This window comes from Cottoperca gobio, chromosome 6 (assembly GCF_900634415.1).
Source record: "Cottoperca gobio chromosome 6, fCotGob3.1, whole genome shotgun sequence".
Taxonomy (NCBI): Eukaryota; Metazoa; Chordata; class Actinopteri; order Perciformes; family Bovichtidae; genus Cottoperca; species Cottoperca gobio.
Window position 1 is genome coordinate 24,390,146 of NC_041360.1, and position 16,761 is coordinate 24,406,906.

General features: G+C 41.8%; 1 protein-coding gene across 1 annotated transcript in view; it reads left to right on the forward strand.

Moving 5' to 3' along the window:
* Window positions 1-1,197: 1,197 nt before the first annotated feature.
* Window positions 1,198-16,761, forward strand: part of lrriq1 (leucine-rich repeats and IQ motif containing 1) — a 30,791-nt gene continuing 15,227 nt past the window's right edge. The window contains 16 exon segments of the mRNA XM_029434563.1: window positions 1,198-1,502; window positions 2,087-2,309; window positions 2,814-2,965; window positions 3,245-3,319; window positions 3,692-3,937; window positions 4,238-4,479; window positions 4,587-5,343; window positions 5,558-5,710; window positions 5,888-6,038; window positions 6,771-6,964; window positions 8,170-8,297; window positions 8,556-8,629; window positions 8,986-9,079; window positions 12,147-12,323; window positions 15,310-15,747; window positions 16,244-16,451. Of these exon segments, the coding sequence (XP_029290423.1) occupies window positions 1,398-1,502; window positions 2,087-2,309; window positions 2,814-2,965; window positions 3,245-3,319; window positions 3,692-3,937; window positions 4,238-4,479; window positions 4,587-5,343; window positions 5,558-5,710; window positions 5,888-6,038; window positions 6,771-6,964; window positions 8,170-8,297; window positions 8,556-8,629; window positions 8,986-9,079; window positions 12,147-12,323; window positions 15,310-15,747; window positions 16,244-16,451 (3,417 nt within the window). The 5' untranslated portion in view covers window positions 1,198-1,397.

Here is a 16,761-nt window from a genome sequence, read left to right on the forward strand (position 1 = left end):
ACTGGGTTCCTTTTAGAAAGCCCTGGGGAATGTGTATGGGAAAACCTGTGTGGGCCACTGGAATCTCCTCAAAGAGAAGGAGTACAGCACGAGTGCTGAGACTTCACCACGGGAGAGAGGAACAGGTCTTTGTGATCAGAAATGACATGAAAAAAGTTTGCATTGTTCACAGCCAGACACATTTTTTGTTCTTCTGGTCCTGTGATTCACCTACAAGGTCTTAGGCTCACTGACCCCTTCTAGCTGGCTGCCTGAAATGCCCACACAAGTCCATGACACTACATCTCATTTCAATTTGCTGTTCTCACATTGCTTATTGTGCCAAAGTGTAACACTAGCTGGCAAGTGTGGAAAGTTTTAAAAGGTTTGTAGGAGACTAATGACCCTCGATCTTTTCATTTGTAAAGATCTGACTGTTACTGTGTTTGATACATCGGTCAATAAAGGATGTTTACCTAAAACCTTCAGCGCTTACATATTTCCCTTTGCCTTCAAACAACTATCAAGAAAACAATACAACAATACTGACTGTAGATTAAAATGTGAAAATAAATATATACATATAACATAATAGCAGAGGTCTCTCGAGACGAACTCCATGGAGGGAGCTGCATATAATCTTTCTGAAGTTTACAATAAGGAACAACAAATATGGAAGATCATACTGGACATTGTTCCTAAAATACCTTCCCCAGAATTTTAAGGCATACTCCCAAAGCAACGTAAATGTCTGTGTTTCTTGAACTTGAATTATACTTTAGTTTATCCTTTACACCCTCATCTCACTAAGATACACATTATCCTTCCATTTCTTCTAAAATTAATTATTCTGTTTTATTTATTTATTTATCTTATTTTAAATTTGACTTTTTATTGTCTATTGACTTGGCTATCTGGTTTGGTATGTAAGTAAACTATGCTGTTTTCTATTGTTATTTGTTGAGAAAATCAATAAAGGTTCAAGTAAAAAATATATTGTAAAATATCTTTTTCAATTAAAAATATTCAAGAATTGATAAATAATATAGGTAAATAATAATAGGGATAATTTAAGTTAAGATGTATTTGAAATAAATATTAAATGTGAGTTGCAAGGACATTTAAAATGAAGAAACCTACATTATCCCTTTGCCTTTTGCATGGTTTGTCCCTAGCGAGGCTACATACATGTAGTTAACAGCGCTGTTTCCATGGAGACTGAAGTATCTCCTAGACGCGAATGGATCTTTTCGACTTCTTTGGCCTGTTAGCAAATATTAAATTAAACGGCATATTATATAGATAAACAGCAAGTATAGTTATTGTCGATAATAATAGCAACTTGAGGGAACTTTCTGACTTTAAATGGAGGTAAATAAATGTAAAAGTTTAATGCCAACGAGTCGCTGACGTTAAAAATGGATGCTTATGAGAATAACACAATTATGCTTGAGCTAAATAATCAAGTCATCACTTATACTGATGAAGAAGAGCAGGAGAGTTTTTCATTTCACGAAGACACGGTAAGTAAGTCTCCTGCTGAAGCCAGAACACTGCATTAAAATGAATAAATTAACACTTGTTAATTGGAGAGGAGATATTGACAGCAAGCTAAATGTAGCTAGTAGCAGCTAACGTTAACGTTAGCTCATTACTCGCTATACACTTTTATATGTCAGCTTGAGTGATGGGCATATTAAAACGACCACATTTACCATGCCTTCTGTAACATTTTAGTATGTATTTGGATAAATGCATTGCAAAACCATCAAGGAAATTAATCTGGAAGCCATGTATTAAAACACACACAATTGAGGACACTTAAATAAGATAAAATACATAGATAATAGTAGGATTATTGACAATTTGGAGTCTTCTCTGCCCATCATCTGGACCTAACGCATGTTTTATTCCTCTATTTATCACACTGACTATATACAGTACTCTGTTACATTCTGTCATTGCTTCACTTTGCCTCCACAAGCTTAATAAAAACACACATTTGGATGTTTAGGTAGATACAAAACTAAACCTGAACCTTTCCATAATATTAAAGTCACCTTTTATGATGAGACCAAACTAACATACAGCAACTTTCTGACAACAGGACTCGGATGAAATCCCCCAATCCCTGCTCAGCTACTTTGAAACCTCAAAAAGCAGAGCAGCAGTTTGTGAGAAGCTCATCCTTGAGGAACTTGAAGGTATTGACACTTGTGACACAGAAAATGAGGAGAACAACACTTCCACTGACACCCACATCCTCCCTGCACCCACAGAGATGGAAGCACTTTTCCTCCTCAATGTGTCCGTGTGTCCCAACAATGAAGGTACAGTGTGTAAATTCCATCTATTTCCTCTCTTTTCCTTTTTTCCTTGCACTGTTGAGGCCTTGCTGAAGGTCTGATAATGTACTGACACTTCTGTGGTGATGGAACAGTTGGCCACAAGAGGTCACTGTTGTCCTATGATTTGTTCTCATTAATGACTGTAGTGAGGAACAGTGATGATTATATGATCATGCTTTACAAGTTCATCATTTTATTGAATCCTGTCAGTGGTTAAAAGTTTTTGGCAACATGTTTTTCATAAACATTCACAGTGTTTGAGATGCCTTAGCACTGAATTCAACAGTTTGAAACATAACTTCTGCACCACCAGTCTAGTTTTGACAACATTTGGATGAATGACATAAAGTATATTCCTGCTACTGACCTGCTCAATTCCCGCCCTAATCATTCATGTGAGATGATATACATATATTTGTTTATGCATCATTTTTCACTTGCTTTCAGAACTACCATTAAAGCCTGACATTGTTGTACTTTTCACAGAGGAATATGTGCAGAATGAGAAGCATTTGGCGTTGGAGTACGAGGCAGAGCGAGAGAAACAACACTGTGAGGAGATGAAGAGGGAGGAGCAAAAGAGACAGATAGAAAGAGACTTCCAGGAGGAGCTGAAGAAGATATTGAAGGCAGAGAAGGTGACACTCTGGACTTCCTTTACTCAACATGATTACATAATAATTCTTAATATAGCAGATGTAGGTTTTGTTAAGTATTTCAGGTGATCAAATTCCACTGTGTAGGGATTTGTCAAATATACGTATTATGGTGAAAGTGCAAAGAACCTGGCACTTTAGATATGTCTAATAATATATGTATTAATTATGCAAACATTCAAAGGAAACCAGAAATTCCAAAATTGTCATTATGTATCCCATCATCATGTTTATTTTCTGATTGTTGCTTTCTGTATTCAGCTCCATCAGAAGGAATTTGAGTTGATGGAGAAGAGAGCTCAGGAAAAACTTGAAGAGGAGTTGCTGCTTCAGCAGGTACAGTCTGTCTGAATCCTCCTATTGCAGATGTTTAACCTGCAGAGACACCCCTGGGTGTCGGCCCTCTCCCTGCGTAATCACTTAGTTAAGTACTGGGACTTCCAAGCAAGTACTCTTAATTCATCATTATTTCAACAACAGAGAGTATGTGGAAACAACACGAGCTCTTTCTGGGGATGTTTGACTTCAAATACCAGATTATTATAGCCGACACTTAGAGGTCATAGTTCCAGATTCATCTTTAGGTGTTTAGGCTTTGGACTGTTTGCAATTTATACGTTGATTGTTTTATGTAAACACAATGAAATGTTTCTATTAAATGGGTCAACTTGCTTTGTCGTATCTCTAGTGACTATCTTTACCATTTAGGAACTGATCAGCAACTTACAGAGACGAGTGGAGGAAGAGAGGACGATGAGGGAAGAGGAGCAGAAGAGGAGAAGGGAAGAGGAGGAGAGGAGGATGAGGGAAGAGGAGGAGAGGAGAAGGGAAGAGGAGGAGAGGAGAATGAGGGAAGAGAAGGAGAAGACGAGAAGGGAAGAGGAGGAGAGGAGAATGAGGAAGAGGAGCAGAGACGAGAAGGGAAGAGGAGGAGAGGAGAATGAGGGAAGAGGAGCAGAAGAGGAGAAGGAAGAGGAGGAGAGGAGAATGAGGGAAGAGGAGGAGGAGAGGAGGATGAGGGAAGAGGAGCAGAAGAGGAGGAAGAGGAGAATGAGGAAGAGGAGGAGTAGGAGGATGAGGAGAAGGAGGAGGAGAGGAGAATGAGGGAAGAGGAGCAGAAGAGGAGAAGGGAAGAGGAGCAGAAGAGGAGAAGGGAAGAGGAGGAGAGGAGAATGAGGGAAGAGGAGCAGAAGAGGAGAAGGGAAGAGGAGGAGAGGAGAATGAGGGAAGAGGAGGAGAGGAGGATGAGGGAAGAGGAGCAGAAGAGGAGAAGGGGAAGAGGAGGAGAGGAGGAGAATGAGGGAAGAGGAGCAGAAGAGGAGAAGGGAAGAGAAGCAGATGAGGAGAAGGGAAGAGGAGCAGAAGAGGAGAAGGGAAGAGGAGCAGATGAGGGAAGAGGAGCAGAAGAGGAGAAGGGAAGAGGAGCAGAAGAGGAGAAGGGAAGAGGAGCAGAAGAGGAGAAGGGAAGAGGAGCAGAAGAGGAGAAGGGAAGAGGAGCAGAAGAGGAGAAGGAAGAGGAGCAGATGAGAAGGGAAGAGGAGCAGAAGAGGATGAGGGAAGAGGAGCAGATGAGGAGAAGGGAAGAGGAGCAGAAGAGGAGAAGGGAAGAGGAGCAGAAGAGGAGAAGGGAAGAGGAGACAATTAAGATTGAGGCAGAGAGGAAAACAAAAGATAAAGAGAAGAAGCAGGAAGAGGAGGAGAATAGCCTCGCAAAGGAGGAGATGAGAAGAAGAGATGAGAGAGAAAAGGTACAGGCAGCAAAGGAGCTGAAGGAGGAGGAGGTGGGAGAAAGCAAGAAAAAGATTAACAAAACAACAAAAGAAGAAATAAGACTCAAAGAAAAGGAGGAGAGCAAAGAGAAAGTGGTGCACAACAGGGACAAGGAGGTGAGAGTGGGGAGAGAAACTGAGCTGCAAGAGAAAAATACCAGCATGATGGGTCAAAATGAGAAAAAGAGTATAGATCAAACAGAGAAATCCCTGGCTTCACACCTAGAAGACAACACCTTCTGGACCTCCTCAAGCTCTGCTCCTTCAACCAGTGCTGAAACCAAACCACAACCACATGACCCAGAAGAGAACATCAGTCAGACCTCCATAAATAAAACTGTGGACTGCAAAAGTCAAGCAGCGAGGCCTTCCATTGTGTCTGTCTTTTCACCCGTGTGCCTCCCAGAGCACACGGAGAAGAAGAGGCTCTCCTGGATGAAGGACTGCATCCCCTGGTCCAAACTCTCCCTCCAGAACAGGACGAAGCAGACAGGATCCGTCCGGAGTCGCTGCGGGCCGAGAGCCGGCAGTCTGCCCCCTCTCTGCCCAGACTCTCTGCTTCAGTCCACAGGATGGAAATCCATGCAAGAGGTAAGATTTGTACAGATGCTCAGCCGTGACACAGACTCATTGATGAAACCATTTGTGAAGGAGGAAGTTGTTTGACAGCTGGAAGGGAAGTCTGAGGGATTAGTAGACGTTCACCCACCAGATCTATCTAATAGTTTGTCATTTCGATATGTTATGCCTTTGCAGTAAAGAAGAAAGACAGTTGAATAAACAAACTTCTTCGCCTCTCTTCCAGGTGACCACAGTGAACTTGCAGGACTTGGCCGGCTGTAGTTTATCCACTCTCACTCAGTGTACTCGACTTCAGTCCCTCACACTCAGACGCTGTGGCCTCAAATCTCTGGAGGGCATCAACCAGTTAACACGGCTCTGCTACATCGATGTGCAGGTGGATATTCTGTCAATATGAAATGAGTTGTCTTAGTTAAGATGTTAGGGGATCCATGATCTTTACTTATCTCTATGCTGTTTATTGTCAGTTAAATCTCATTATCTTTCTTTGAAAGTAAAAAGCAATACAGACATATTTTGTTATGTCCTAAGATCTTCATTTGTTTTGTCACAGGAAAATGAGATCTCTTTTGTCGACTGTGAAAATATGACGAGTTTACGGGTTCTTCAACTCGGCCACAACAAGCTGACGTCCGTCCATGGTTTAAGTGGTGCGGAAAATTTGGACGTTCTAGACCTCTCACACAACTCTATCACCCGCATTGGTGAGAACTGCAAAATTCATTATATACCTTTACTTTGATGTTTAGAAAATGTGTTTTATTATTATTATTATTATTATTATTATTATTATTATTATTATTATTATTATTATTATTATTATTATTATTATTTTCTTTTTCTTTTTTTTCTTTTTTTTTCTTTTTCTTTCTTTTCTTCTTTTATATTATTATTATTGTTATTTATTGTTATTGTTATTATTATTATTATTATTATTATTATTATTATTATTATTATTTCTTTTTCTTTTTTCTTCCATTATTATTATTATTATTATTATTATTATTATTATTATTATTATTATTATTATTATTATTATTATAAAATAACAGATTGTTGTCTATATCATGTGTGATTGCGTCACTTCTGAGGTCACAATTTGTTTTGTATCTCAAGTTTGCAGTTCTCCACAAGAGGGCAGCATCTCTCTTCTCTTCACTTGTCTTCTTTTCACGCCTGGACTTCATTCATTACACAATATGCATTGAAAAGTAATTTATTTCCTGAAGACAGCTCGAGTCCTGAGGCTAAAGCCATAAATAGATGTTGGCCAGGCAAGAGGTTAAACACGTTGAATTGTATATTCAGCTGCTGAAACATCGTGGATATCCTTTTCAAACAGAATCTTATAGGACTTTGGACTGTATCATTTCAAATGAAATGTTTTTTATAGATGCGCTTTGCTGCATCTGAGGTGTGATAAATGTCATCCCTAGCTGGTCTGGAGTCTATGAGGAGACTGCAGAGGTTGTCAATGGATCACAACCAGCTGATCAGCACCAAAGGACTGAGGGATGTGTACACTCTCCTGCACCTGAACTGCTCATACAACCACCTGGTGCGCGTGGAGGGTCTGGAGAACAGTGCTCTGCTCAGGACACTGGACTTAAGAGCCAACAGCCTTACTGAGGTAAAAAACAAAACAAAAATAGCTACAGCTGATCAGTGAAAGCACCGGTTCTGATGTCACTATTCAGTCACTATTTAGTGAGAGCTGTGTAGAAAGAGATTTGGATGTTTGATCCTTCTTTTTTCATCTTGTAGGGATGTAAACAATGTGTATGTAGGGATGTAAGGAATCTCTATGGAAAATCAGCAAAAAGAAAAGCTATGCATTTCACTGGATGTTTTTAAAATTTTTATTATCAAGATGCAAAAACAAAAATATAACATAGTATTCCCTTTTAATGTTTTATTAATCACACACTCAAAATGATATTTCTGACGGGGATAGTCGGTAAAGCTAGTCATAATGATAAAGCAAAGCATCTGGTATGTGTGTTGAAAGTGTTACAAATACTGTACATATGAGCTGATTTATTTAAATCCACAACTCATGAGAGGAAGCCAATTTGGGATGTTCATCTTGAACAGATCCCGTTTGAACAGATTATCTTGACAAACCACAGGCTGCTGTTTGACGATACACATTGCACCTCATTTCCCTGTGGCTCTACAACTCAGTGTCAGGGCCTTCTTATGGAACACTTTAGGAACAAATGTACTCCACTTGTGGAAAAAATAACAAAAACAAAATCCGTCACTTAACATTCGACCAGCTCTCTGCAACCGTGAAGAAGATTAGGAGAAAGGGTTCCTTCAGTCCAACAACATTACTGCTTTGAACCACAATGTGATGCAACAAGCTCAGCGCAGGTGATCTGAGAGTGAGGATTAGTGTAATACTGTACAAAACGGAGCGACGGCACATCAAATTAGCAAGTCGAACAAAGATGAACTTTGACCCGAAAGTCTCAGAAACATCTAAGTGAAGCATTCTGAAGAGAAGTTATTAGTTACATCACGTCCATGAGAATACGCTGGAAGCAACAGCATGACCAATTACTGAAGCTTTTCTTTCTTTGCTAGTTGCTTGATGAGGCAAAATAAAGGTAATTAGTATGATAATGTATATAAATGTAGTATTTCCTAAGGCCCCCCCATGATCGCAGCAGTGCTTAGCTTGTTGCCGACACTGATGACTGTAAACACAGCAGGACTAAAACAACTGACATTGATGGACGGGGTAATTTAGGCGTCACTGGGCCAGCAGCAGCAGAAAGTGAGTCTAACCCCACAGTGTTAACTGACAACTTCACCCTGTTCCTCCGTCAGCCCCCCAGTCTGAACAACCAGGTCCTCCTCAGAGAGCTGCACCTCGACGACAACAGCATCTCCACCCTGCAGGGCCTCGCTGCCTGCTGGCTTCCCCTCATGCAACATCTCTCTGTGGCCCAAAACAGGTATACTCCTCCAGGCTTAGTTCTTTGTCTTTGTCATTGATACAATTTAATTGAAATGTTTTAACAGTAGAATCCCCCCCCCCCCAATACTACTATGATCTGTACTTAATTTCCCCCTTTTTTTGTAATTTTGTAATTTTTTTCGTGCCACATAGACAATTTACAAAGCAGTCAGATCATTTCCGAATGTTTAATAGTGACATGAATATTATCTTAATATATAGTGCAGCTCTGAAAATGTGTCTCTGTGTGTCCTAGAATTACCCAGCTGCCCTCCCTGTCTGATTGGGTCTCCCTTGCCAATCTGGATCTTGGATTGAACTGCATGTCAGGTGACAGATTGTGTTGATGAAACAGAATATAATAATCCCTTCACTGTGCATGTAATGTGCAGAAATACTAAATCTGTGTTGTTTCAGCTTCTTTTTGCTGACTTAACTTTATCTTTCCTTTCCCTTACTCCCACTCAGCCGCAGATTGATGTCGCCTAACAAAATAAGTTATAATAGCTATTAATTTACATGCACCAAACCTTGAGGCTCAAACACTTATGATTCCATCTATTTTATATGCTGCATTCATATTGCTTATATTCTGGCTGTTCAAGTGGAGTGTATGAATCAATGGAAACAAGCGTAGTTCTAGAATAGACAATGACGAGGCAGACGTTTTTCCACTTCTCTCTCAGAGCTCCAGCACGTGTGTGAGAGCCTGCAGGGATGTCACTTCCTGCGAGAGGTCCATCTTGCAGGGAATCCTCTTCAGCAGGAGAGGGGCTGGAGGTAAGATGAGGGCTGGATGAAAGAGTAAGAGCAAGTTCTATGTGCTACTACTTTCTATGATCTATGTGTTTGATGCATCTGCCTGTAACGCAAAGCAGGCAGCAGCGTCTCCTCTGCACTACCTGCAACACTGTTTCAAATCAAGATGGTTTAATTAGAAATTTCCGTAGTTCTTTCTGGAAAAGTTTCAGTTTCTGCTGTGAAATATCAGTCGCCGTGATGGATGTTCAAAGCGAGCATACCAGTGAAACGCCAGCATTTCTTTATCACAAAATTCGGTCTACTGGCTCAGGTAGTCTAAACATTCCAGCAGAACACAGGCCTTCCTGTCCACTTCCCAGGATTAGCACTGTGATCCGCGTCCGCTATTAGATTACCGCGACGTGCCACCGACATCTGTGCTTACGTACGCCGCTCTAAGTGCTCGTAATTCCCCAAATATTGACACAAGAGAGAAATCCATTATCTTTTCAGTGTCAATTTGCTCATTCACTTATTGTGCCTAAATATTTTACCCAAGTTAATACAGTTGCAGTGAGTTTATATGAAAAATACGCAATGGCCATCGTGTTCTTCATGCTTCCATCGGCCTGTCATGAGCAGTGATGTCAGGTGTTACAGGTTCACAGAGTTGTGTGGCTCCTCAGAGCTGCTCACACCCATTTAGTGACACCAAAATATGCAAAACTCTCCGTTTTACAAACTTTAGACCTTTTTTATAACATGATAGAATGAACTGAGAAGAGTTCAATGTCAGTTGCACACGTAAAACATTCCCTCTTTTGCTACTACTGACTAGTTGGTTCAATCACAGTTTGATCTTAACATTTCTGTAGAATTCTTACTTTGTGGGTTATTCTCTGTCCTAAAAACATGGGTTACCTGTGTGCATCTTTCCCGTCTGAAGCCTTAACTGAGACATCACCTTAATATTTCATTGAACTTTACCTAACCTCCAATGCCAACAGTGGAATTACCCTGTGTATTTCCTCACTCATGCCCTTGGCCCTTTCATCCAGAGCCAGTGAAAACACCGGCTAAATTAAAGCACCAAAAGGCAAGCGCTAAGAATTACACTCCCTGTAGGCAGCCCCCTGATCCAGGAGACGTGAAAGAAGAAAACACTGGGCCTTGATTAATCAGGGCCACTTTAAGAGCATGTGCTTTACAGGAAGTCTTCACTAAATGAAATATGGACTTGTGCTCATACGGGCTGGAGGAGGAGGACGAAGGAAAGGAATGTGAGCCAAGAGCAGTGTTCCCCTCAGAACGAAGGATGCAACGTAAAGCAAGTGTAGTCAATGAAGATATTAATATCTGCTGTAAGCATCGAACTTGTAACGCTCCTACCTCCTTTTGAATTTCTTTTAATTGTAACCAATTTACAAATACCCAGTTCGCTCCAACAGAAAGAAGCTTGTGACAGCTGAGTGTAGTGCAGAGGTTATCACGGTCGTCAACTGAAACCAGCAGAACCCTCCAATCATTTAATGAGAATCATACATCGTAAACATCCACAACTGATGGCATCCAATTATTTGCACCCTAGATCTACTCTGCATTCTCCCAAGTGTGTCTAAGTGGCGTCCATTCCTCAATTGAATTACATTTCCCACCTCAATGAGCTCATGTAACCGTCGAGAGGTCCCATTTGGGTTTGCCAGACAACATGCCCGAAGGGTTGGAACCTAATCCCCGATCTGTGTCGGAGAGACCAAGTGGGCCACATCAAAAGCGTATCCCTCTGACAGCACCCGTCTGCGGTCACGTCTTTGTCTCAGGGTGGCAGCAGGGACGGGCAGGGGGGGGGGGGGAACTCTGCATGCTATCAGAATACAGTAAGAAGGGTCTGAAGAACTCAGAATAAACCACCTGAGATTAATCCGCCATCAGCTTCTTTCACTGTATTTAATTCTGCACTCTCGGCTTGATCTTTAATATTTGTACAGTCAGCAGTTATGGTGCATAGACTGCAGGGAACAATTGATTATTACAGTCAAATTGAGGCTGTTTTAAATAATCCAACAAGTTCTACTCTTAACATTCTATCATAGCCACGGATTAATAAATCATCTTGAGATACAGCATGAAATAAGACATTATGAGAGGTCGTCACATGTTCTGTCCTCCCCTAGTGACGTAGGAGTCAACATCTAAGAGCATATGGTGCTCTGGGAATCAATTTAGTGAAAACAAAGTTGTTCAAAATGTTTAAAAAGAAATCGGCCTTTTGTAGCCTGAAGGTTTTTATTGTTGCTGTTCCCTCGTGTCCCGTAGAGTTTCCAGCTCCACATTTTCCCACTGAACACAGGCCACATTTGGCCTCCACTAGTGGATGCTCGGAGTCTGTTTCTCTGGCAGATAGTTGGGATTCCTTGTACATCCTTAGCCTCGGGCAGCAGTTACCTCTCCCCCAGACATACAGCCACTCGGGGCTCCCCTGTAGACACTACTTAACATATGCCATGGCTAGAAAACAGTATAAAGTTAACAATTACATGAACTGTTTTAAAATGTTTTCTGTGTAAATGGATGAGTCCAGAGGACAGAATGTACCGTGCAGTCAGAGCAACAGCACGGCCTCAGTGGGACCAGAGAACGGCTGCTCTCCGCCTTCAATGTTAGACAAACTTCTCATTTGAGTCTCATTTTGAAAATGTCTTCACGCTGCAATCTGAAGCCTTCATCGTCTTTTATCGAACTATTATCTAGAACAGTAATAGTACATTTATTTAAAAGGACTTAATGTGTCAGCTGAAAATGTCTTAGTAGATGATAGATGTAAACATATTATTATTATTGTTATTTTTTCCATCTACATTTTCAAATAAATGCTGTTGTATTGTAGGGTTAGGGTTGTATTTTTATTTTAATAATAAAAACAATAAAAGAATGTATTAGTGATATGAATCTTATGTGTTGGTTAAATAAAATACTTTAAAAGAAATATACAAAACAAATCCTCTCATATACTTTAAGACTTGTTGATATTATAGTAACTAAAAAATAAAGGCTATTATAACCTTAATAACCGCTGATATTTGATCCAGTTTGCTCTTCTTTTCAGATCCACTCTGCAGAAAGCAGTGCCCGGCCTGAGGGCCATCGATGAGCAGCAGACAGAGTCTCTACCGCCCCCTGCTGTTCAACAGCTCAGCTCGGCCTCAGGCAGCTTCCTATCCTTCTGTCAGGCTCAGCTTCAGCAGACGCGTTATTTACAGCAGCAGCACAGCAGGGAGCTCAGGTAACACACAAATGTGTGACTGCATGTGTACACAGACTGTCTTGGATTGTACTGTGTGTCGAGTGTGGATGAGTTAGTCCTTTCTAGAGCCGTCATTAACCCGTCAAAGACAAGAAATCGGAGGTTCTTGCGCAGCTGGAAAGCAGCTCATGGGAAGGAATGAGGGATAGAATGTTCTCTCTCCCTTATAACATAATAACTCGTCACCAAGCTGTGTCAAGTTATTATTAATTCCAAACCAAATGACCAGAAAATCCACATTTCTTGTATGTTTGTTCAATCAGTCCTGCACGTTTCATTGATGGCACTTTTAAGGAGAGAAAAATGTAGTGAAACATGTAGGTGAGAGGTTAAACCCTATAGGGATTATAACACACATGAAAAGAAAAATGTAATCAAAAGCAGAGTGAGATGGAACAGGATAAGACGATATAAATGACTGCAAACCTGTTTACAAGGGCTCGTATTACACCTCTTTTCTTCTGTCAGACAGACAGACATGCAGCAGTCAGGAATGTTAGCTATCCTCTTGTTATGTCTGATACATAGGGCGTAGTGAGCCTTAAGACAACGTCCATCTATTTTCACAAGTCCTTCGATGTCACTGGCCTCTGCACACATTGACACTCCTATGTGAGACGGACCACCAACACTTAAAACAGTGGTCAACTTTCTGCTTATCTTCATGACCCTTCGAAATTACACAGCACAAAAGATGAAACGTGGCTGCGGCTACCCGTGCGGGTCACACCGAGGACTCCTATGGCTTGAGGGGTAGCGTGGCGCTCCCCTTGCTTCACCCCTCACTGTGTGCCCTCTACACCCCTGGCCTCTGGACAATGAGCCATTCTGCGGACTTTGCAAGGACCAACAGAGCCATTTAACCCCTGGCCTGACCTTGTGTCTGACTGAGGTTTAGAGGAGGTGAGAAGAGTGCCACACGCCAGTCCACTGGTGGCTGTAAGGTGGGAAACCATGGGGTTTATCAGGGGTATGGTTTCACAACTCTTCTCTACAGGCTGTAGAGTGGAGGCTGAATCCTCTATTTTATACCTACAATGTCCTTTTTATGTATTATACTGAGCAACTCAAATCTCTTTCTTGTAATAGAAACACAGAAAAACAAATACTTGTGTGTCCTGGAGATGCACGATAGAAACATCTCTTTAAAAAGAAAATCAATCTTCCCCTGGCTGTGTTATGTGTTGCATTCATCCCTTGCTAACAGTGTACACGTCTCTTAGAGAGACACGCTGCGGGGTCAATGCAGGAGAATAGAATGAATCTTTAATGTTCTCTTCAATGACTCATTATAGATATTGCACATGGCCGTGGTTTAGAGACACAAGATGAATGTCAGATGCAGTACACACCCACCCCAACCCCTGGCTGTATAAAGAGAACTATTACAGCTTCCGGGTCCGTCACGTGATGCCAGATTCCCCCCCCGAAAGACTTACATCAGGAGAGAAACATCTGTAAATCCACAGATCACTTCTCGAGGAGTGGCTGGGAGGCGGGGTTAAAGGAAACGCTAGTGTCCATGCTCTATAGGCCTTTAGATGTGGAAGAAAAGGGTTATTTTATAGCAGGAAGTCAAACTTTTTTGTCTTCGTGCGCCACAGAGCAACTTCCTTAGGAATGAATGAGGCCCCGCTTCAGCAGTCTGAGTCACACAACTCCAGTGAGTCAACTACAATCCTGCATTTATTTCACACGCCACAACTTCTTCTGTCATCTTGGTGAGCCGGCGTCCATCCTGAGGTGGATGCAGAAGCAATAAATAACACACACAATTCATTATACTTTGGCACAGGCTTTGTCTTGACCTCTGCAGTTTCTTGCAGCAGTTATTGCTTCTGCTGGGGGCACCAACATGACACAGCCACAGAAAATGCTGGAATCCCCAAATGTCAAATTTCAAATGTAATTGAAAAGGAAAGTAAAGAAAGAGGATTCTGGTGTTTTCTGTGTCTTCTCAGTCCAACCCTTTTATATTGCAGATTTAGCATTACAAAACATGTTTTGATCATTCCTACTCCCTTATAACAGTAGTATACATGTTGATGGTGACCCTGCAGTGAACCAGCAGGTACTGGGGGGAGCGGGGGGAGGGGGGTCAGTGGGGTCACAATCCTTTTGGACCTCCCGACTGCCCTCTCTCTTGTCCCACTGAGAGCGAAGAGCTAGGTCTTTGTAGAGAAGAAGCTGCACTACCTTAGGCTACTGGCCCTCCAGACTGGCTGGGCACTGAAGCGTCTCTGCCCCCTCAGGGTTGAGGACAGGAGAGGGGAGCAGAGCAAAGCATTGCTAATAGATTAATTAAGTTTCCATTGAGGTGGCTTTGTAGTCAGTTTATCCCCTCAATGAAAGAGACATTATATGGTATTAGCGCACACACAGAGCAGTCAGGCGACTCACACACACTCAGTTCATTCACCTAAGATGAACTGGACAAGAATAAGAACTAAATGTCAGCAAAATCTCGTATTCCATGACTTTATTATTCCATTATGTTGTGCAGCAGAAGGGATTTCTGAAGAAACTAAGAATGCTAAGTTAAGCATTGATCATTTATTCAGAAATAAGTATTGACTTGTAAGCAGAGATACTGCTGGTGTGGTTTCTTAATTATGCTTTTCTTTAAAAAGTGGAACAAGTGTCCAACAAATCACCGCACAACAAATCCAAGTCAGAATCCAATGGAAACATGCACATTGAATAAAAGCTTGTGACCTCCTACTTCACAGGTTATCTACTGTTACGTGTACACTAAAGTTTATCCAGTGCTCCCATTCAAAGATTATAAAGAGAGCATCTCGACTGATGGAAATGAGCTAGAGGAGGAATCTGGTACAAAGCATCCTTTCTCTTTCTTGAATGTATTTTTGTTCATGGTCCCTCATACACATGCACGTAGCAAACGTAAGTAAACTGTGTGTGTGTGTGTGTGTGTGTGTGTGTGTGTGTGTGTGTGTGTTCACAGTGAAGCCTCATCTTCCCTGGATGTTGTAAAGACCTCCTGCCGACACTTAACGGAGGCTCTGCAGCTGGCTGAGGACCACAGATTTGCACATGAATATGGTGACACCACTGTGGCTGACCAACACCGGGCTGCACCCGAGGAAACACCTGATGTGGACAGAACCGATGCGGACAAGTGTACCGAGGAGTCCACAGGAGAAGTCCACCCGGTTCTTCCAAACGGGGTCAATATCAGACGCAGCTACTGGACCTTAGAAGAGCAGTTAGCCGCAGAGAGTCGGCATGACACATTCGACAGTCTTACAACACGTCCAGAGACGGGGCCAACAGTTTGCACAGCTGACCCTGGCAGTGTTTACTCCTCTGCAACAAAGGGAAAAACAACCTCCGATCTTGAAAAGGCACCTGCGTCCAACCATCAAGACCTCGACCTCCAAAAGTAATTCACCAAATGTTGTTAGTCAGAAGTTTCCACTTCTGTGCATCCAACATGCGCTGCCGCCGACAGATCGGTGAGATTAGCTGATGTAGTGTTTGTTATGAAAGCCTCCAAATTCTGGACACTGCGACTTAAAGCAAACACTCTTTTTATATAGAATTGTTTTTATAGCAGTTGATTAGTTTCTGCTGCAGAGCATTTGTCATCATCGGAGCCTCCTCTCTGTGATTTACAGCAGAATGTGTGGAACATCTTATTCACTTTAACACGCAGCTTCATCGTTAACTTCTTTGGGAGGGTGATAGATCTTTGATATCAAGGGTGGCTCTGGACAGGCTGAAACTCTACAGAGTCCTGCGCTCCAGATGTCTGCTCCGAAATAAATTCACGTTTTAAAAGACGAAGGTGCTATGACATCATGTGTATCCCTCATTTTGTGCTGTGTGTGTGTGTGTGTGTGTGTGTGTGTGTGTGTGTCCTTTTATTTTTGGAGCAGCCCAGCAGCAGTTGTGATTCAGCAGCTGTGTGAATACAGACAGAAATGTGGGAACATCAGCATTCCTTCCACAACTGAGAAGGGAGGAGGAGGAGGAGGAGGAGGAGGAGGAGGAGGAGGAGGAGGAGGAGGAGGAAAGCCAGAGTCAGGACCTTCCTATTTCAACGGGGGCGTTGTTGTTCAGGATTATGCAGCAACTGTCATCCAGGTAAAGGTTTGGTTTTTGCTAATAATTATGTATTCGTCCAGTTCAGTCGAGCCATCCATGAAATCACTATGTCCATGGATGCATTGGAAATGATTCTAGCAACGATTAAGAGATATAAGATGTAAGATAGAAATGAACGTATGGTCAATAGGAAGTGACTGGTCCGTTTCCTTTGGTTTATTGATTAATCATTGAGTCTATAAAATGTCAGAAAATAATACGCACCGTTTGTCATAGTTGAAAGTGACGTCTTCAGATTGGTTGTTGTTGTCCGCCTGAGGGTCTGAGAACTGAACGATGACGTAAAACA